We start from the raw sequence: 21,389 nt of genomic DNA, 5'->3' as shown, positions 1-21,389 counted from the left end.
ATCTATAACATGATCTTCAGTCTTCTGAAGATTTTGAATAACAATACAACAATAGCATCACTTAACTCTTCCTCCTGAACCTCAAGTTATAAGGTTGTCTCTACATATTTTCCTTCTTGGAACAGCATTCCAAAGCTTCACAATGATCTACAATAATACCTCCTAATACATCTTATTTTGTCAGAAAAAACTTGTTCATCTACAACACCACTCTCTCAGCTTGAATTTCAAATCCTTGCAGAACCTTGCAAAACTAAATTTTCCAAGCAGACACACTAGTTGGTGACATAACACCACTTTCCACTCTAGCAAGGCAGCAGTCATTTTGAACAGGCTAAAGCAAATTCTGATGGTTGGTAAAGAAAGCCTATTTGGAAGCACCATCTGATCCCAGCCAAGTAAACTTCAGATTTGGAACAACTATAAGGATTTTCCTGCATTTCATATGGGAACTGCTTTCTGGAACACATGTACAACTAAGTGAATTTACCAAACAATGTCTTTCAAATCTCCTGTTTTCAGATGATAGTCAACACATGCCAGCAATACTGCTTTAAGTGATAGTAGTCTGGTCAAGAGAGCTGAAATTAATCTGATAAAAATCTGAGACACTATGCTTACGCTAGCCTGAAAAGTATCATTCTCCAGGTGCACTCGTTCTCCATATACAACATAGTATTCACGCTTCACGTCATGAAAATACATGAATAAAAGACACAGTTACCCACTTGATATTTATGAAAGCCAGAAACAAAATGAAGACAGAGCAAAGGAATGTCAAATAACAGTCAGCAGATTGATGCAGCACCAGAGTGAGCCATTGAAATGAATAAAGGTGAGTGATATCAAGCTACTGCATCCTCACACTGTGATGTCACAGGCCTGGGCATGTTGCTCTGTGATGGATGAGCATCTGCTGGCCTCATTTGTTTTAGGATCGTTCGGGGGAATAAATCCTCATGGATAAACCTTATTTTGTAAGTAAAATGGTGTTTTAGCCCAAAGCAAGCAAGTACGAAAACATACAAGTATTAGACAAGATGTGAAAAACATCAGCACCTATAGAACACATTTACCTGGACACACTTATCATCCAGATGTTTTCAATTTGCTTACCCTACCGCAATCAGCCAGTTAACAAGTACTTCATGGAGACAAAAGCATGAGTAAATGTAATCTCCAAGAATAATGAGCCAAATGAGTTACCTGAAGCGTTGTGGCTAGTTTTGAGAGAGCTGCAGTTGCATACATGTAGTTTGCATCATTTGGAGGCCTCTCAGAGTGGAAGACAGTCATGAGCAGATCCAGTGCAGAGTAACACACCATGAAGTCATGCAAAAGTTTTGGACACCTGTAAAAATATTCATGTTTTGAATGTCTTCACAATAAGAAACCCAATGATTGCTGCTTAAAATAATGCTTTCAAGCATCAGATTCTATATGCAGAACAAATCAACTCCCTATTTATGGAGGGGATATAGTATATCTGGCAGGATGGTACTGTACAGTCTCAAGAGATCAAATGACATGATTTACTACATCAATTACCCCATGGTAATGAGAGTGGAGGGATGCAACTTCTGTCTGCTATCCTTGCATGTGGTGATATTTTTGCTATTTCTGTTTTGGGTGATATTTCCACTCTGCTAGTAACCAACCATAAGTCCGAAGAAGTTTTCCACAGAAGAAAAGGCCTGTATTCTTGCTTGGAAGCAATAAAACAGTACTTTTTCTTAGAAGCAAGTAAATGTGTATACAAAAGATATTTCAGGACCTACTGGTTATCAAGTTATCAGTTGCCTTATTGGTCTTCCTAAGTCAACCTGACCTAATTTTTCAGGGGAGGATGATGTTTGAAGTAAAAAGAAGAAAATAAGGTATCCAAATAGTGAACCTGGCCCTGCCAGTACATCTTGAAATCTTGCCTGCAGGCATATTTTCTTCTAACCCAAGAACCATCACTGAATTCCATCCATCTACCCTTCAAGTGGTAATTCATCCACCTCCATGTCTCTGTTTTTACTAAAATCTGCAGTTTTGCCTTTGTGACAGTCCTGAATACTCTGCACTTCATCAAACCCTCTATCAAACACACATTATATTTTCCTGATCATTCTCTCAAACAAGATATATTGCCCTCTATATGGCTTCTTTAGTAATCTACAAAGTCCCTTTGTTTCAGTATCTGCAAACCTCTATTCCTCTAGTCCTATAAATACAATCTTTGAAGAAGTGTAAAAAGTTACCTTTAATCCCAACTGTCCATTACACCTATATAGGGTTAGCGTAAGAGTATGTTACCTAGCATGTAAGCAAATGATGATCAAGTAAATTCTGAATCAAGCCTGCAGGCCTAAAAAGCCATTTCTAAAAACTCTGGAATAAGCAAAAGTAACAGATCAAATCAGAGAGGAATACCTTACTATGATTTGACCCTCCTTTACCTGGTTATGTGGGGGAGCGCCATGACGCAACCCTCCCTCACACTGTGCTCACGCGTTGGATGGAGTCTGTTGGTGACCTCACACTTCCCATATTGATGGATATGATTGAAGAATTTTACTATCTCTTCAAGAAATGCCATAGCCCCTTCTGAGAGGATGCGGCATTGAGAACATCCATTTGGTGATTCTGGGTCACCAGCCTCCCCTAATTCTACTCCAACATATGGAATAAAGAGACTGTCCAGGAGAGGTTGGATGCAGAGAGGATTTCTGTCAAAAAAATACATGAAATAAGTTTTCTGAAAAACAGGCATAACATGTTAGCTTTAAGGAAAGTAACTGACGAGAGCAATGAGAGGAGCTATCATGTACTGAATAGTTTGATGGAATTGATTTAAACTCTACCTATGTAGGGATATGTAATGCATGAGATGCATTTCTAGGCAGTGGATGCTAATTCATAAAGTAAACAAACAGAATAAGAAATGCTAAAATCAACTGAAAATAGAATAATACAAAGGATATGACTGACAGTACAAAATGTACCACTGAAGCAGACAGGTCCTATGGAGGGGAAAAAGTGAGGAGAATGATTGAGTCTATCTGACAGTAATGAGTAAGGGTAGATGAAGATGAAGACCAGAGGTAAACTGGAAGAAAAAATTAAGGGATGTGTGTATATAGTAGATGACTAGACTGGAGGGCACTACATTATGTGCTAAGATTATGGCTCTGCATGAGTCATCCTGCTCTTTACTGGGAAAAGGCCACATGTATACAAATATTTCATTTCATTCTTAACTGATGGATGACTATTTCAAACAGAAGTTCCATATCAGTAGAGTATCATCCAGGTTTGAAATTAAAGTTATTTCAAGTAAATATAAGTCTTCAGCAATATAATCTTCCTTTGTTTTGCAAGCATATCCTACAGAACATCTGGAATATTTACAGCTTTGTTCTCAACCTCTTCTAAGAGCATAAGAAAATATTGATACTTTAAACTCAAAAATCCAAGAGAAAAACAAATCATCTGCTAAGAAATTTTGACTACTGGTTTGGTCATTGCCAAAGTGCAGTAGCGACAGCTTTTCGGCACTAGGAAATCAGAATAGACGAAGAGAATGAAGGCTTCTTCAGCAAGTGTTATGTGTAGAAACTGTAAAGAGGAAAACCACTGGTTTCAATATAACCTAGAAGTAAAATCTGGGGTCAGTGTGAGGGCAAGAGTAAAGGAAAGGGTAACACTTGCTGAAAGAGGAGTTGTGGAAAGTAATGAAGAGTGTAAGGAAGCAACCTCCAGACTGATGTGGTTGAGAATGAAAGTGGATTATGAGGGGTGGGTTACTGTCAGTACTTGCACACCAATCAGAAAGAGGATTGAGGAATAGAGAAGAATGTTGTGGAAGGAGATGAGTGAATGTATCAGTGATTTTGATGCAGGGTTCAATTATCATCAGTGGATGATTTGAATGTAAGAGTGGGTGATGTAGCAACTTAGGGTATAACTGGGAGGGATGGGGTACCTGGTGTGAACAAAAACAGTAAGCAACTTATGGTGATGTGTACTGAAAAAGAAATGGTAATTTGGAATACCTGGTTTACAAAAAGGGCCATACATAAGTATACATGGGCAAGTGGAGCAGGATGCCAATAGGAATTACAAAGAAGAGACCAAGGTGTACATGTGCAAAGAGGAAAAGCTGATGGGGTGTCTGAACACTTTTTGAAAGAGGCATGTTTGAAAGTTTGTATTGGCTTTACAAAAACAGGAAATGACATGGATAGGAAAAGGGTAGTGAAAGTGAGTGAGCCTGGAAAAGAAGTTTGTGCAAGGTGATAACAAGAGAGATTGAGTGAAAATGGCAAAAGGTGTGAGTAAATGAAACTACAGGAAGGAGAAAGAAATAGAAGGTGTTTACACAAGCATTGCTTACATTTGCATGTTATGTGTTTGGCAAGCAAAATTTGAGAAGTGGGCAACTGAGTTAGGGTAATGTGTGGTGGGACGAGAAAGTTAAGTTGGCAGTGAGAGAGAAAGTGCAAAAGAAAGGGAAAAAGTACAAATGATAATTAGATGTAAAAGAGAAAGTGGTAAGAGGTTAAGAGGAAGGTGTAGAGGCTGAAAAAGAGGGCAAATGAATGATGGGGTGAGAAAGTACCATCAAACTCCAGGGGGAATAAGAACGTATAAGAGAAGGTGAAGAGTTAGGAGAACAAGTGAAGAAACGAAAAACATCAATGAAGAGCAAATAGGGAAGTAGTAACAGGCAAAGAAGGTCTGCTGTATGTGTTAGATGGTACGGTGGCTGAAGTGTGGTGTTTGGGCTGCTGAGGTACGCTGACTGATTAAGTCATGGCAAATGGTTTGGAACTGAAATCAAAATAAAATATTTCCTCATGGGATATGAATTTCCAGAGCATAATTTCTAGCAGTACCTCATCTTGATGACTCCACAGTCACCACTTGAACCCTGAAATATGCCAAACCCTATAATCACAAGGTTCTCTTTGCCACGCTGACAATACCAGTAGAGGAGAAGCAGGAGGATACCACCCACTCTAAATGGTACAATGGCCTGTGCTTGATGCAATCAAATGTATGGCCCTACTGCATGATGGAGTTATCAAACAAGTATCTGACTTCCCTAATCACATGCTAGACAGTCATTTTGAGTTCATTAACCAGTGGCTATATGTGAACAAACTATCAGAACAACTGGGGATAAAAGGGGTGAAGATAATAGCGACTTTTAAGAGATGTCAAGAATCCTTATTCTATCCCTTTTTTACCTACTTGCCACTGGTATGATTTAGTTTATAAAAACATGTATGAACTGCATTCAAACGACAGTCACCAGAGGGTACCATAAAAGCTTTCTCTACATTATCTACCTTTAAGATATCATCAGTTCGAGCACTGTCTGATATATCAGCCATGGGACTTTTCTTGGCAGCTGCATAACAAGTAAAAAATTAATTCATGTTTGTCAAAGAGCATCTTAAAACACGAAATAAAAGTAAAAGAACAAAAGAGCAAACACACAATGATGCACTTTTTTGGCAAAAACTCAACTCACCTAGCAATTGTAACCAACATTCGGGTTGCAGACTTGTGGATCACTTGTGCAGAGGAGAGGTATGTCATGATACGTGGTACAAACTCTTGACACACTGGCTTTATTGCTTCCTTCACATGAGCAATCTGTACACAACAAAATCATTTAAAATAATTTTCCATACCATTCTAATGCTGAAAGTGTTACACTAACAAAGGAGGAACAGCACAGTCCGATCTGAATACATTAGATTTTCTATACAGACAGATAGCACAAAGAATCCACTTCCCAGTTTATTTCCCAAGAAACTATTCAATCCTATATTCTTGCCACAAGTGTATGTTCTCTTTGTGTTTGGTTTTCTTTCTTTTCTTTTTATTACTTTTCCTAGAAAGGTCTTTATCAACAATTTTCTATTTCCATGCTGTCTGTAAAACTGAAATTAGCAATGTACTAAGGGCATATAAGGCCATCTGCCTCAACTGTGCTTAGTAATATGATGATAAAAAATTTCCCTGAACTCATTCTCAGAATATGTATCTCCACAATACTCTTTCCTCTTATGAATCCCTACAATGCCAATCAATCACTTACTCCTTGTGTGTGACTGATTTCTTCAGCATCCTCCAATGCACAAAAATAGAGCAGTTTTTTAAACCTATGAAAAAGTGCAAAGATTAAAAAACACTTTTTCTTAAGACAAGACTTTATTATTCCTAGTTTAAGAAAAAACAGATAAGCTAATTCTAAATATGCAAGTTATACAAACTTACATTTCATAACTTTTTCATTTACATGATAAAGCAGAAAAAGACCACCAAAATCACTGTTTTCTTATGAATTCAGAATCAGGTATTTGTACTTCAGTAAAAATACATAGCAAACGTGAATCTTTGAAAGAAAAAGAGATATGTATATGATCATTATTATAAAAAAAAAACAGGAACCCTTTTATGGGGTTCCTGCAGCATTAAGGATGCACTCCAAACAGGTACAGGGAAATGATGGACTCTTTTAGAGTAAGATCTTCAATAACAATGTACTCCTTTCAGCCTCACTGAAGGTGTCTTCTCACTTGTGCATCCATTTGTAAGCTAAGTAGAATAACATAAAACTTATATCTCCTTATATCTATCTATCTACATCTCCGATACCCACTCCCTTCAGGAACTCCTAGTGATCTCCAGTGCCACCTCTTAGCCTTTCAGTGCCTCACCCTTAACAGCCCACTAGCAGATGGTAAGTCTACCCAAATTGTCTTCAGAGGCTCCTACCTTATGTCCCTACCAACTACTTTAACATAATATCTTCCTTCATCTTAACCACACATCCACACACACCAGGCTGAGACCTCCAGGCAAAATCCTCACTTAGCTCTTTCCTGTTCCTAATTTTATAGTGATAATACAAAAGGGGAGGTTTTCCAGTCCCCTTCTGACACCCCAACTGGTCACCTCATATGCCACACAGGAAATATGTAGATGGTAATGATCCCATGGGACATCTCCTCTATCCCAAAACTCAGAAGAAAGAGCAGCTTGGTTAGGGAAAGAGTTCTAGGGTCTGAGGACAACACTATGATAAGGTGTGCACGAGGTGAGGAAATATCACTATTTCACTCTTTCTCTATTTCACTCTTGTTGCTATCAACTCTCTGACATACTCCCCCTATCAAAATAAAACCTCATCTGACTCTCAAAATGCATCCTCCTGCATTTCTTTTTCTTTCACTTTACTACAATTTCCTCTTCTGTCTTCCTACCTTTTTCCAATACATTTCTTATTTTCTGGATATTCAAAGATGACACAATGAGACAAACTAACAGAAAAAGATCAAATCATACTTTCCATGAGCTCATTTATCTTTGCTATAACTTGCCACTAACAATACTCACCTTCACCAATTCAAAATATGAACCTACTATAACCTAACAAAAAACATCGACTTTATCTTACCAGGCTGATGACTCGAACAACCAACTCCAACAGCTCCAAAGACTGAACCTCCTCAGTGTTTAGATCAGAATGCCCTGCAGTTAAGCAGGTTTTACTACTTTTCTGGACACGTGTGATTTGTTGTTGCTCATGTTTAGGCTGCTGCTCCAGCTGGTTTTTTTGTAATTCCTGGAATATCAAAAACATGCATTAAGTTATGAGAAAACTGTAATTGGCATATATTATTTTTGTTCATATCCCTCAATACCTCAAAGAAAAAAGTTAATACACAAAATACAGCATATTTTGCAAAATCTTGGGCAAGAGAACCATTTCTATGCTTAATACTGCACAGATCATCCATTTTACTTATAAATCATGCTTTGCCATCCTTGTCATCTTTCTTTTCAAAAGCAATCATAAAACGACAATCTACCAAACAAACTACCCAGAATAATCACTGGTTGTATAATAAGCTCCAACACTCAACTCTTGCATAGTGAAAAAAAATTTCCCATACAGGTCCATCCAAACATGCTTTTCATCAAATTGTTTGCAACAGCTTTAACCTCCTCCTCCTCCCTAAACCACAACATAACCAACCATCAATCCTTATGCAGAAATAAGAAGCTCATCCCTGCCTCTCACTTCAGAAAACTATATTCACATATCTATGGATAAGGAGAAGAACAGAGGAAAGGATGACTTAAAGGGTATACATTCAAAAAGGGAAGGAACACGGAAAAGGGGGAAACCAAAGAGAAGGTAGAAGGATGGAGTGAAAGATGCACTGAAGGCTTGGGGTCTGAACATGCAGGATGATGCAAGGAGTGCAAATGATATAGAGAAATGGAACAACGTGGTTGATGGGACAACATTCTGTCAATTAGCTGAACCAGAGCATATGAAGCAGATGGGGAAATTATGGAAAGGTCTGTAGAGCCTGATTGTGGGTGTGGGCTCTGGTTTTGGTAAATCATACACAACAGTTAATGAGTGGATGTGAGCAAATGAGGTCAATTCTTCTTAAGTTCCTGCTGCTATCTCGCTAATGCCAGAAATGACAAACATGTATGAAAAATATGAATACATGTGAACTTGTTCAATGTCTTCTGCATTACCCAGAAACAGAAAAGAAAAAGCCTCATTCTCTCACATACCCTCTCTATCATGTGTAATGGACTGAAATCAAGATTCCCCATCCAAAACTAGGCCCTAGAGACCTTTCTATAGTTTATCCTGGATGCTTCATATGTCCTGGCTCAGTTCACTAGCAGCATGTAAACCCCAGTATACCACACATCCCATGCACATCCACCACCTTCCTGCATATTTAGGCCCCACAATTTATCTTACACAAGGTTTTCACCTCTTTTTTCACCAAACCACTTGCCATGACTCATTTCCTTTACCTCTCCGCCAAAACCACATCTGCCACTTGTCATCAAGCATACATGTACACATATCTGCCACTTGTAATCAAGCATACATGTACACATATCTGCACATAATTCACACCTGTTTGCCTTTACTTATTTCAGGAAGGAAGCAGCAGGAACAGACTACAAACTGCCCCATTTCTTCAAATCTACCCTCTTGCTGTCATGAGTAATGCACTGAAACCAGATCCCCCATTCCACAGCCAAGCCCTACAAACCATTCTATGGTATCCTCTGATCACTTCATATTCCCTGGTTCAGGCCAAGAAAGTACATCACTGGCTGTGTACCACATCATTCCAGTTCTTTCTATCCTGTACAAGTCTGCATGTTCAGACCTAGTACCTCAAAGCCTCCTCCTCCTGACTCATAGATCCTCTTAGTCTTCTTCATTTATTCTCTCCATATGTTGAAACCATTTCAGTACACTGTGTTTAACTCTCTCATTCATACTGCACTAACACATCTCTCTTTTACACTCTCATTACTTTGATGATCAGCCCCCAAACGTCACATTTCATCTTCTAATATTTCATTTCCAAAATGTCCACCCCTTCCTTTCTTTTGGATTCCATGTCCAAGCCAAACAACCATACAACAGTTGGGACTGCTAGACCTTCTTTGCCCTGACAGATACTAACCCATCCTTCCACAAGTTCCTTAATACATCCAGGTCTTTAGCACATTAAGAAAATATCTACGTGAAACTCTTATAACAGGCATGTTGTCAACCCTGGCATTACCTATGTCTAGCAGATTCTGTAAAGCTCTCTCTGTACATCGATATATACATGAATGCAAAGATATATTTAAAGATCAGCATAAATTCATGATAAGCAAGTGAATCTGGAATCAATAAAAAATAAACACTAGTTCTTCAAACCTTGATTGGACTATAAACATCAGTTTTGGTCTCTCCTATAGTGGTGCTAGTTTGCCGTTTAACATATCCTTTCTTCCTCACTCGAAATTTTATTTGATTAAGCTTCACAAAAGGTGATTTTCCTGTGTCTACTCCAGTGAAACCTTCTTTCTCTGGTTTTATTTCTGATGATACAAGTGGTCTGGTAGACCGCACCTCTTCAGTCATCATATCTGTACCCCCTATTAAGGTACTTTGCTCTTCCTCTTGACTCTCACTGTTGTCTGGAGTTTGTAAAACACTTTTGATTTTCTTTTCCTGAGGAATATCTATAGTTAAACACGTGATATCAGATGAGTCCCGTAATCTCTTCCCAAGGGTGGGACTTAGTACTAACTTCTCATCAATATTCTTCGTAACAGCCTGATCTTCATTCAAGCTTGTGTTATCTGTTAATGAATCTGTAGCATCAGGCATTTTCTTACTTTGAAGTCCATCTTCACAGATTTCTTCACCATTATTGACAGCACTTTCTTCTTCAAGTTCGTCTATTTCATCCTTATTTCCATCGCTATCATTCCATTTTGAATCATGAACAATGGGAGAGAATCTTCCATCATCTGAGTGTTCCATTTCATCCTCATCATCATACTCCCAGTCTGATGGAACTCTAATTGGAGATGTGGAACGAGGAGGAGACTGCATTATGGGAGAATGTGGTGGTGATGGATCTGGGGATATTGGGTTGGACAAGGCAGTAAAGTCTAAAGCCTTAGGAACAATGCTAACAGCATTACTATGAGGATGAGAGACAAATGGGGGAGAGAATGTTGGAGACTCACTTCTGCTTTGGGCTGGGGACCATGAAGATGAGCCAGGACTGGATCCTGAGTCTGCTGGAATACTCCTAGGAGAGCAGGACACACTTCCAGGACTTGCTGGGTTTGAGTAGATGTACATCCTTGGGCTTCTGGAGCTGCTCAATGTTAAGCTCTCTTGAGAAGCCACAAAAAGAGTGTCTTTTCCTAGTGAATGACTTGGTAATGACTTCTGTTGTAAGGTTTCCATTTGCAGTCCAGATTCTTTGGAAATTCCATGAATTTTGGTCCCTTTTTCACTGGAAGGGTAATGACTTAAATTTTCTATATCAGCTGTTAACATTTCAGAAGTGTGAAATGCTTCGTTGGATGTACTTGTTTCCATAGGAACGGCAGTATCAGATGGTATCTTTAAAACCTTTTTACTGGTAGAATTAATTTCCCTTATATTTTCCCTAGATATACTGCCATCAATTTCATTTTGTTCTGCAGAATGAACTTGATTTTCCTTCAAACCCATCTGATTCCTTCTCTTATCCTGACCTCCTGTGTCTTCTGACTCTTCCTTTTCTCCTTCTGAAACCCCTTGTAATTCAACTAGCTTATCTGATGAAGTCTTGATAGTGTGGACACAGCTTCCTGGTTGGGAGTCTCGGCGAACTTGACGATACTCCGCCATTAATTCATCAAACTGTTCAGCAAGTTGTGGAAGAATGTTTGCAGCTAGAAGATGTTTTAGTACCTGCAAATCAAAAATAACCTCCCATGAATCTGTAACTATGATACTCATGCAGGAGATCAATATGAGATGATCTATGTTACATCTACAGAGCAGTAACATTTGATAATACCAACACTGTTTATCACACACTTACTGTATCCCTGAAAGAGTAATTATGTTCTACCCCAAGTATGGCCTTCAAAATTGTTGGTCTAAGTTTGATATTATGGCGATGTGTGATCAGAAGGGAGACAAGCATTGCAACACCTCCACACTTTGTCAACTGAAACCAGGCCCTTCCCAGAAATGTTAGAGGTTCAGAAAACGAACCAAACGTCAAGTTGTTACATTCATTTGTTCCCTCACAAAACTTGCAGAGAGCTATAATCAGCTTTTCCTCCTCTGAAACAATAAACAAATGAATGAAATAGATTTGTGCTTGTTTATTTAGTATACAAAAATCAACATAATATCCATTACTTCTTTCCACACTACATACTAAGCAAGTAAGAATAATCAGAGTTTCCCTTACCAATGTCAGTCACCCGTCTATTCTGCAGTTCAGACACAATGATAGTAGGAGCACGAGCAGTACACAGGCGGTCAAGTACTTTAGCATCTAAAGCATTACGTTTATGTGTAGTTGACTCAAAGCATGTGAGCACTATATTCAATATGGTCCGTAACACACACTCATAAATTTCAAAATCCAAGCTGTCTGACATTTTTGACACTGACATCATATTATCAGTTCCTTCCATTATCTGAAAAAACAATAACTTTAGTATTCCAGGATTCTTGAATCTAATCATACATAACTCTAACACTCATAAACAGTAGCCTACATGGTAAAAGTAGTTTTTAAGTTTTGTCTTATATACCTTGGTGAAATGACACAGCTTGGGTAAAAAGATGATTAAATGATTACTATGGAATCACTGTCAAAGATACAAAAACATACAGTTAGAATATAATTAAGAATAGGTAATGGTAGGCAGCCAATGACCAGGAAGGCATATCACTGGTACCACCCACCAAGGTATTGGGAAGGTCAGTGACTGCTGCATAATGAGCCAGCACTACATATGTGGACTGCCAGAATTCTGCCCACAAACAATGAGAACACTTAACTCACAGAACTATTTTTCATAACTCTAGATTTTCCTTCGGTGAGCACTATGCACTAGCCCTGCCTTCTGGCTAAATGCTAGAAGCAATTAACAGAAGTAGTAAGAAGAAACATTAGGCAGGAGCATTAGGTTAAAAATCATTAGGTAGAAGTAGAAGATAGGAACATCAGCTGTGAGCATTAGGTAGGAGTAGTAGGTTGGAACACTAATCAAGAACATTTGGTATACACACAAGGTTGAAGTAGCTGCTACAAACATTAGGCAAGAGCCTCTGAAAACACTGCACCAGAATTGCCCTCTACCAGTGGCCTGTTAAGGGTGAGACAGTAAAAGCTAAGAAGTAGCACTGGAATTCACCAGTTATGGAGACTCTTGTCATGGCTACCCACTTGAGGGCATCAGAGATATAGACAGACAGATGGATCTAGACCGGCCAAACTTGGACTTGTAAAAAAGAATATACAACTCTCACTACTGTAAACTGGAGGCTCCACAAAACTGATAAGTATGAAATAAGAGAGAAAGTTGATGTCATCAGAAAATTCTGTATATTGAAAAAAGTCAGATTTTATCAACAAAAACAGAAGACACCATGCAAAGAAAATTATGGACAGACAACAAGAAGCAAATAATTTACAACTGACCCTTCACAGAAAAAGTTGCTTCCGCCTCCTTCCTCTGTTCCCACTTTTGAAAAGTAACAGTACAGAAAGAAATTACAATCCCCCACTTCTGTGCCTTATAGCTGACTTTTATGACAAACAAGAGATATGAAGATAGTAATCTTTCTCCCCTATACCTAGGGATATCAAAAAACAAGGAAAAATACATAAAAAGAGCAAGTAGTGTTGCTCTTTAGGGCCATTATCAACACAAATACAATAATACTCACCTGACTCACACATGCTGGGTGAGATACTCTTGAAAAATGTGCTATGGCTTTTACTGTAGAACGCAGGAGCCCAGCACTTGATGGATTGGCATCAGAGCCCAAACCAATGGAGCAGATGTGAAGAATACCCTTACTCATCACAATCTTTTGGCAATGTTCTCCACTACTGGCTAGTAGTCTGTTAAAGTAAATATTTTTGATGTGATAAAAACTCAGACAGCTTTAAAGATCTTTTGATCTTCTTGCCTCTTTGAAAGCAGAAAATCAGGAGGTGAACCCTCCAGTCACAGCAAAAACTGGGTTGATATTATAAAAATTTAAGAATTTGACCTCCAAAGTAACCAAAATGACTCCCTAACCCTGCAGCACTGACAGATGACACAAGGCTTATACCCCATTAGAATCCTTGATTGAGATTGAGGCCATAGCTCCAACACTAGAGATATTGCACGTGGGGGTATGCATCATCAAGTTATACATACTGTCAGCAAACTTTCTTTCCAAGCCTTAACAACCTTTCAAATAATGGTCACTCAGTTTTCCAGATCATTAACATGAAATTCTCAAACTAAATATGATCTGGTCCATTGTGGAAATTATTGATTTCATAACAGCATTTAATCATTCAACTGCTACGTCAGATTATATAGTGGTACAATTAAACATTTGTTTAGTAGAATGAGTTTACGAAAATACGTTTTACATCTTGCTCTTTACAATAACCTTTGCCTTTTATCATACTATACTAAAATCCATTTCTTGTATCATCATTTAAGATAATTTCTTTCAAGTAATCTTTCTGCCAAGGGTAATATTTCTGGCTACCAAATACACACTTGCTTATCAAACAGATTTGACCTCTACACCTGTTTACCTTCCCCAAAGAGCTTGTTATTCTCCCTTAAATCCTTTTTTATCTTTTTCATAAAACCCATACTTGCTGTCCTGTTATTCATATGTAAAAACCATTTTACTCTGTTCAGGATTCTGTAATCTTACGTTTCCAATACCTGATACTTGTTCATAAGATTCCTTTCTAATCGTGGCTAAAAAAAATAACATTAAGCTGAGGGAAATACAATGCTAATATATTTTCTGAAAAATCCCAATTACATATGATTTATAAAATATGTAATAAAAATAACAATGTAAAAGATCAAGGAGCATACAACCTTAAAGCTCTGATAGCCGTCAACTTGGTCTCATCTTCTTTGCAGTTTATTAACATCTCAATGACAAGTTTTACAGCATCAAGTTTGAAGAAAATATCACAGCTGGGTCTGTGCAATGCTTGATTAGCCACAGTCCTACAAGCTCGCTGCTGCAAAGCCTCTGATTTGGCACATTTGAGCACATTCACAAGATGATTCACACCACCAACATTATATACCTGGTGAAATAAAATCACACAACATGCTTTATAACATTCAGCACCATTAATAAACATGAGAATTATCAAATGAATAATATGACAATATCCTTAAATCTGAGAGATTTAAACTTAGGAATTAACACAAAGATAGACACATAAAGGACAAATACAGTACAATTCTATATAAAGTATACCTTTGTAAAATCATTATACCTAAACCTGACTCCCTGAAACCCAGATCATTGTGTAACCCAGACTTTCTGAATACCTTGTGGGTATCCAGACAATATAGATTAAAAAAAAAGCCATTCTGAGTTATGGAATATTTGCCCACTGCGCATAAAACTGAATGCCTACTGGTTGGAGCTCATATGCAGATATTTCACTGGTCAGTGGCATTATCAAAATTCTCTACTGATTTTGTCCATCCTGATGCTTCCTCATGTCTAGGTACCTCAGTTATTTCTAAAATCTATTCTCTATTGTGCAGAAGTGACTGTCATTTGGTTCATATCATTACAATCATACAGAGTAGGAAAAAGCATGTTCACATACATATAGCAACCATGCATGAGGAATCAAATACAAGCCTACAAGCCATATGTCAGTTTGCACACTGATCCACTTAATTCATTCTTTATAAGTCCTGTAGTTCTAGTCCACAATGAAAGTCCCCCTTAATGTTATACCTAAAATGAAGTTTTATAAAATTACTGAAAAGATGGAAAAGTACGAGAGAAGAGGAATAATGGTGTAAGAGTTTGTGAGGACATAAAGAACACCTTTCTCTTTAAAAAAGGAAGGTATTGTATCTGTCAAGAAAAAACATAAGATAATAAAAAGCTTCAAAGCTCTGCAGTGCAGTGACAAAAAAAGACATCACAAAAGCTCACCCTTCAGTCACCAAAAAAAGAGTAATCTTTTGATACAGTGGCTTAGTGAGCTGTACATAATCAAGATAATGGTAGGAACACACAAGCAGCCAATTCTCCTGAGCAGAAACCTAAGTTACAGCCACAAGAGAACCATATGATCTGTTACCCTTTGAATTCCACTGTATTCTACCATCTGGAGAGGATGGAAAGAAAACCACCACTGTGACATAAAGCAAGTGGGTCAAGTTTTAAGGTCAGATTAGAAGAGTTGATAAGTCAGATTGCTTTGGACTCAGATCTGGCAAGTAAGTATAAACAAAGCAAATGTCACAAAGAGAATGTTTGATACTTGAACAAGACCCTTAAAAACTGCCTTAGCTCATAATGTACCATGGATTTCTAAGATATATTTGATGTTAAGGTTAAACCAAGCACATTCATTTTTTGTCTTGAGTGCTGTAATTACAGACATGAAAGTTTTTTTTTTTTTTTTTTTTTTTTATACTTTGTCGCTGTCTCCCGCGTTTGCGAGGTAGCGCAAGGAAACAGACGAAAGAAATGGCCCAACCCCCCCCCCCCCATACACATGTACATACACACGTCCACACACGCAAATATACATACCTACACAGCTTTCCATGGTTTACCCCAGACGCTTCACATGCCTTGCTTCAATCCACTGACAGCACGTCAACCCCTGTATACCACATGACTCCAATTCACTCTATTTCTTGCCCTCCTTTCACCCTCCTGCATGTTCAGGCCCCGATCACACAAAATCTTTTTCACTCCATCTTTCCACCTCCAATTTGGTCTCCCTCTTCTCCTCGTTCCCTCCACCTCCGACACATATATCCTCTTGGTCAATCTCTCCTCACTCATTCTCTCCATGTGCCCAAACCATTTCAAAACACCCTCTTCTGCTCTCTCAACCACGCTCTTTTTTATTTCCACACATCTCTCTTACCCTTACGTTACTTACTCGATCAAACCACCTCACACCACACATTGTCCTCAAACATCTCATTTCCAGCACATCCATCCTCCTGCGCACATCTCTATCCATAGCCCACGCCTCGCAACCATACAACATTGTTGGAACCACTATTCCCTCAAACATACCCATTTTTGCTTTCCGAGATAATGTTCTCGACTTCCACACATTTTTCAAGGCTCCCAAAATTTGTGAGGTCTTAAAATGGACATACAGATAATAATCAGTTGTTACAGGCACTGAAAGTAACTTGGTTGTAACTGCCCCAGTAGGATACCTTGTAAGTAAATTCATCAACATATTTTTTGCAATTAAAACTGTGTCAATTCCTTACACATATATCACAACAGAATGGATGCTTCAGTGCAGTCTGTCTCCATAAAAGAAGATTATTATTGGCTGTTTGTATGATATCTTTGTCATATCATGGCTTCTTTTGAAGCTTCAGAGGTCTATGGCTCTGCTATCCCATTACAAACCTCTTCCCTAATCAGATTTTATTACTGTATGTGGCACTGTCTATGAATAAACTTATACCAAACAGAAAGAAGAATGATAAAATGGGTTCCATCCATTCTTCCTTCTAATGTCTGGCCAGTATATCAAGAATATTAAAAAAACTGAATAACAATCCCTTTAATGTGTCTCAGTAAAGGATTGGATATTTGCAAGGTGATAAGTGCAACTGTGCGCCGCTATATACTATTTGTATTTCACTTCCAAATGAAATGATCTAGCTATATCTGCGAGTAGGCAGGAACTAGTCAGGTCTCAATTTAACTCAATAATAGGGAAAAAAAGTCTTAGAACAGAGCTAGCTTTCATTAATTTGCTCATTATAAATCAACAAAATTCTGTTATATTACAAATACAAATTTTATATTGCATAACAAATAGAACAAATGGATTTCTGTAACAACCAAGAAAGAGCTTACTTCACTCCTGGCTGCCTCAGTAGCACAACATCCACTGAGGATGCTCAGCGCTCCATTAAGAATATCTTCATTTGGTCGCTGTATCAGTTTTAATGTCTGTGGAACTAATCCCAAGGTCCTGCATAAGAAAAGAAAAGTGCATAATTGATGACTTCTATAATCACAAAAAACTAATCATTATATAACCATATGAAATGGTCACATTCCATTGTGTATTCTCATTCAAAGTATCAAAAGTACAGATTTACCTCTCAATGGAAATTTATAACATTAGCTACATATATCACATTTATCATATATCATGGGGAGGATGAAAGCCTGGGTTAGGTGTAGGCCAACTGCCACGCCCAAGATATGAACCCATGCAGGTTCGACCCCAGATGGCCACAGTGGCTTATGACCAATAATGCTAACCATACAATTTTTATGCATTTTTCATTGTTGTTGTTTTTTGATAATATATATTAGCTTATGGTACATCTGACTTGCGATTCATTTATTTTTCATAGCGGAGGTATGGTGTATGGACCTGGGATTGATAATCAATCATCCACAAAGCATATCATGAGAGTTCTGTTGTCACAGGAAAGATAAACTGTGTTGTAAAAGGTTGGAACCATTTGAGTAGTTTACTTCTCACCAGGAATGTTCTCTAGTCACCTCTCTTCAGAGGTTTACATAATTACATTGCTGTTTGTGATATGACCACTTAAAAGTCATATGTGCAGAGATTATCTCCTACTGTCTCATTTAAAGTTGAGGCAACAGCAGGCCATGAAGTCTATGGTCCCATATGTCTACTAGGGTACTGATGAAAAACTATGGTAACTAATTTGGAAGGTGTGTACTCAAAGGAAGTCCTTGTGATACCTCAAGAGACTACTACTTTACAGACGCTCAACAAGGCTTTGATTGTCTTCAGTACACCACACCCAAATTGTTGCTAATATACTGTTGACTCTTACTTAAACTCAGATCATCTCAAACCCTGCATCACTGGAAGGAGAAACAAATGCAGATCCCAAGGCCTAAGGTCCTATGCTGTGAGGCAATAAAGGATAAGAAGTAGCACTGGAGTTCTATAGTTATGGAGACTCTGTTGATGTGGCCACCCCTTTGATGGAGTTCCAATTGGAACAGGCAGAGGAAGTCCTTGCAGTATCTTATGTTACTGTTCCTTTATGGAATCTGAATGGCATTTCTGTTCTCTTCAGTACAAAGAACCCTAGATACTGCATGTGTACTGCTCATATTTTCCTAAGGTGGATCTCACGTCTCTTGCCTCGACTAACATCCCTGTGAAAAACTACAGGAACTAAGTTTAGGGGTGTCTACCCAGGGTGAGTTCTTGCAGTACCTCATGAGATTTGTTTTACAGAATCTGAGTGGGGCTTTAACTGTTCACAGTACACAGAACCAAAGTGCTTTCTGGTGTACAGCAGGATATCAAAAGGGGATGCTTCAGCTCCCAAACTGGGGACACTCCCCATTTGGAGCTACCCTCCTCCCTTAGCTAACACTTCAAAAATTACTGGAAAGACCTTTGAGTGACGAAAAATTTACATACCTAAAAACATTCAAATTTTCACTGTTTATCAGTAATCTCTTCTTAGTTTCATGCAAACCTTTAATGACCTTCTCACTAGATGGTGACTTGAGAAGGTCTAACAAAATTTTGGCCTTCTGTTTGTCCATTCCAGTTGTAATTCTGGGCTCCTGTAAAGATAGCATACCAATGAAAACAGGTGGTCTTACATGCAATACAAGGTAAATGCAAAAACTCAAAATTTAAACTTTCCCTCCGACCACCAATACGTAATCTGCAAGAGATGCACATTCATAAAAGGATACATGTTTCTAAGTATTTGGATCTAGGTCTGGATATGGAAATTCATAACCTAATGAGGCACTGGGTAAACAAGAGTAAAAGAACCACTACAATAATGACAAAAAGCCATTTTTCTGTAATAAAACATTATGTGATCTTCAGGAATCACACCTCACCAATCATGTGGAGGCATGATTTGGTACCAGCAAGCTAAAAACCATGTAATGTTTAACATACACACGAACTCACAGTACCAAACTAAGTATATGAATGATCATAACAATAACATGCTTCTAAAACAACATTACAAATTTTGTCATTCTTAGTATCATGTAAAAACAAAATATCATACAATAACACTCCCCTAAAATACTAATAAGAAAGAAAAATAATGAAAGCTTGGCAAAAATAAGACACTTCTTCAGTTTCAAAAATAAACACAGACTCAGATGACTTATCATTCAAAAACATTACTGAAAGTAAATCTGACCATGGTCAAGGCCTTTCTTCCAGTGACTTGTGCTTGACTACATAAAATTCTCAAATTTTAAGAATCCCATTTCCTCATAAATCTAGGTATTTGTAAGTATTCTGATACTTGCAAAAACTTTCCTCCCATATAGGTCAATAAATCGTCATGCAGTGAGCAGATAATGACCCACATGAAAATGTGATGTGCGTATGCTACCAAATCATAAGATTTATAAAAGAAGTTAATAATGGAATGGTCTTAAACTCAACTTTCACCCACAGTCCACGAACCACTGAGTGCAAGTCTTCTTTAACTTAACTTCAAAACTGACCAAGGGAATTTGCTACTTAGGTGCTTCTTAAGCTCTTGTGATTACAGCAATTTATTCTATTGAATGATATTGAAATCAGGTAATAAGGGTTCTGTAAATCAAGGGTAATATGAAGTAAATGTAAATATGAGGAATTCACATGTAAAATACCATATATTTTATAAAAACCTTGTCCAGTAGCCAAAATAATGGTAGAAATATGACAACTTCAAATTCGTCTCCTGCTTTGGTTTGCATCATCGTGTATATTTTGACATCAAGCACCATTTTCATGTTGTATTTTCATGAGTGTGAAAAACATATTTTGACTACAAAATCAAGATAACTCTTGACTGCAAGGAAGGATATCCGAGTTTTCAATAAGTTCCGTTGATTTTTCACATGTTTATTATCTATTTTTGATTCAATTAACTTTATATTTTCTCAGATATACTACCAGCCTATATCTTAGTATAGGATTAAATGCACTAAATAAAATTTCACAACATACTATGTACAGTACCTAAAACATAAGTGGCCTTACATCAAAGCTAATTGCATTGGTAAACTAACATAGACTTACAACCAAGTGCTTAGTGATGGATCACAAAACTTGATGAATGGTACACATACATTAATGGCGTGCAGCTCTGATTAACCATTTAAATAGCAGTCAGATGACCCAACCAGGCAAATTGATGAATTCTCATCATATATAATCAATTTCCCTCCTGTAGTGAAAGAAATTTTCCAATCCGGCTCTCAAACTGTAATAAATTTCACTTACTAGACAACCCCAAAGAAACCATTTTGATTAGCCATCCATGACAGTCCATACTTGACACAAACCTGCTATACATATACCCTCATTTTTATGGCTATATAGTAAAAAAAAAATCCCCTTCCATATATATACTCTTACATTCGTTTCCAGTAATTATTCCCTGCAGGACCAGAAGGTAATAATATATACGTGACCCCAACTTGTTTACGTTGTCAGCCTCGCCACATCCCTCGCTGCAGTTGGCACTGTTTGGGAAAATGGTGATGATATTTTGAGAGACTTCTTTCAAGGTAATAGTTGGTTTCACATTACATTCTGGATGTTGCTTATTTATTTCATTAATTAGACAATGTTCATTAATGCTTAACTTTCTAAATCCATTCCTATAAAGAGAGAGCGGATCAAGTGCATGAATTAATACTTCTCACTTTACCGGAAAGCAAACATCAAGTTGGCACTCCTTTAGTAGGACGAGGAAACACAAACTCAACCCTTCTTCTTATCGTCCTTTATCACCTC

At 37.8% G+C, this 21,389-nt stretch overlaps 1 protein-coding gene and 1 long non-coding RNA gene across 3 annotated transcripts in view; one reads left to right on the top strand and one right to left on the bottom strand.

Moving 5' to 3' along the window:
• LOC139759874 (uncharacterized) overlaps positions 1-7,601 on the top strand; it is an 84,042-nt gene extending 76,441 nt beyond the window's left edge. For both annotated transcript variants that reach the window (XR_011715163.1, XR_011715162.1), the window contains exon 4: positions 7,463-7,601. This is a non-coding gene — a long non-coding RNA (uncharacterized lncRNA). The remainder of the gene's footprint in view (positions 1-7,462) is intronic.
• The window catches only part of LOC139759872 (uncharacterized), a 30,177-nt gene extending 9,061 nt beyond the window's left edge, over positions 1-21,116 (bottom strand). Inside the window, exons 1-12 of the mRNA XM_071682394.1 lie at positions 21,009-21,116; positions 19,044-19,192; positions 17,477-17,594; positions 14,473-14,690; positions 13,301-13,478; positions 11,811-12,042; positions 11,433-11,680; positions 9,761-11,299; positions 7,460-7,627; positions 5,525-5,649; positions 2,445-2,714; positions 1,207-1,351 (exon numbers count right to left, since the gene is read on the bottom strand). Coding sequence (XP_071538495.1) covers positions 1,207-1,351; positions 2,445-2,714; positions 5,525-5,649; positions 7,460-7,627; positions 9,761-11,299; positions 11,433-11,680; positions 11,811-12,042; positions 13,301-13,478; positions 14,473-14,690; positions 17,477-17,594; positions 19,044-19,171 — 3,369 coding nt within the window. The 5' untranslated portion in view covers positions 19,172-19,192; positions 21,009-21,116. The remainder of the gene's footprint in view (positions 1-1,206; positions 1,352-2,444; positions 2,715-5,524; positions 5,650-7,459; positions 7,628-9,760; positions 11,300-11,432; positions 11,681-11,810; positions 12,043-13,300; positions 13,479-14,472; positions 14,691-17,476; positions 17,595-19,043; positions 19,193-21,008) is intronic.
• Between the last annotated feature and the right edge of the window lie 273 nt (positions 21,117-21,389).

The sequence above is a fragment of the Panulirus ornatus genome, chromosome 34 (assembly GCF_036320965.1).
Source record: "Panulirus ornatus isolate Po-2019 chromosome 34, ASM3632096v1, whole genome shotgun sequence".
In the NCBI taxonomy this organism is placed as follows: domain Eukaryota; kingdom Metazoa; phylum Arthropoda; class Malacostraca; order Decapoda; family Palinuridae; genus Panulirus; species Panulirus ornatus.
This window is presented reverse-complemented; position numbering and strand designations above follow the sequence as displayed.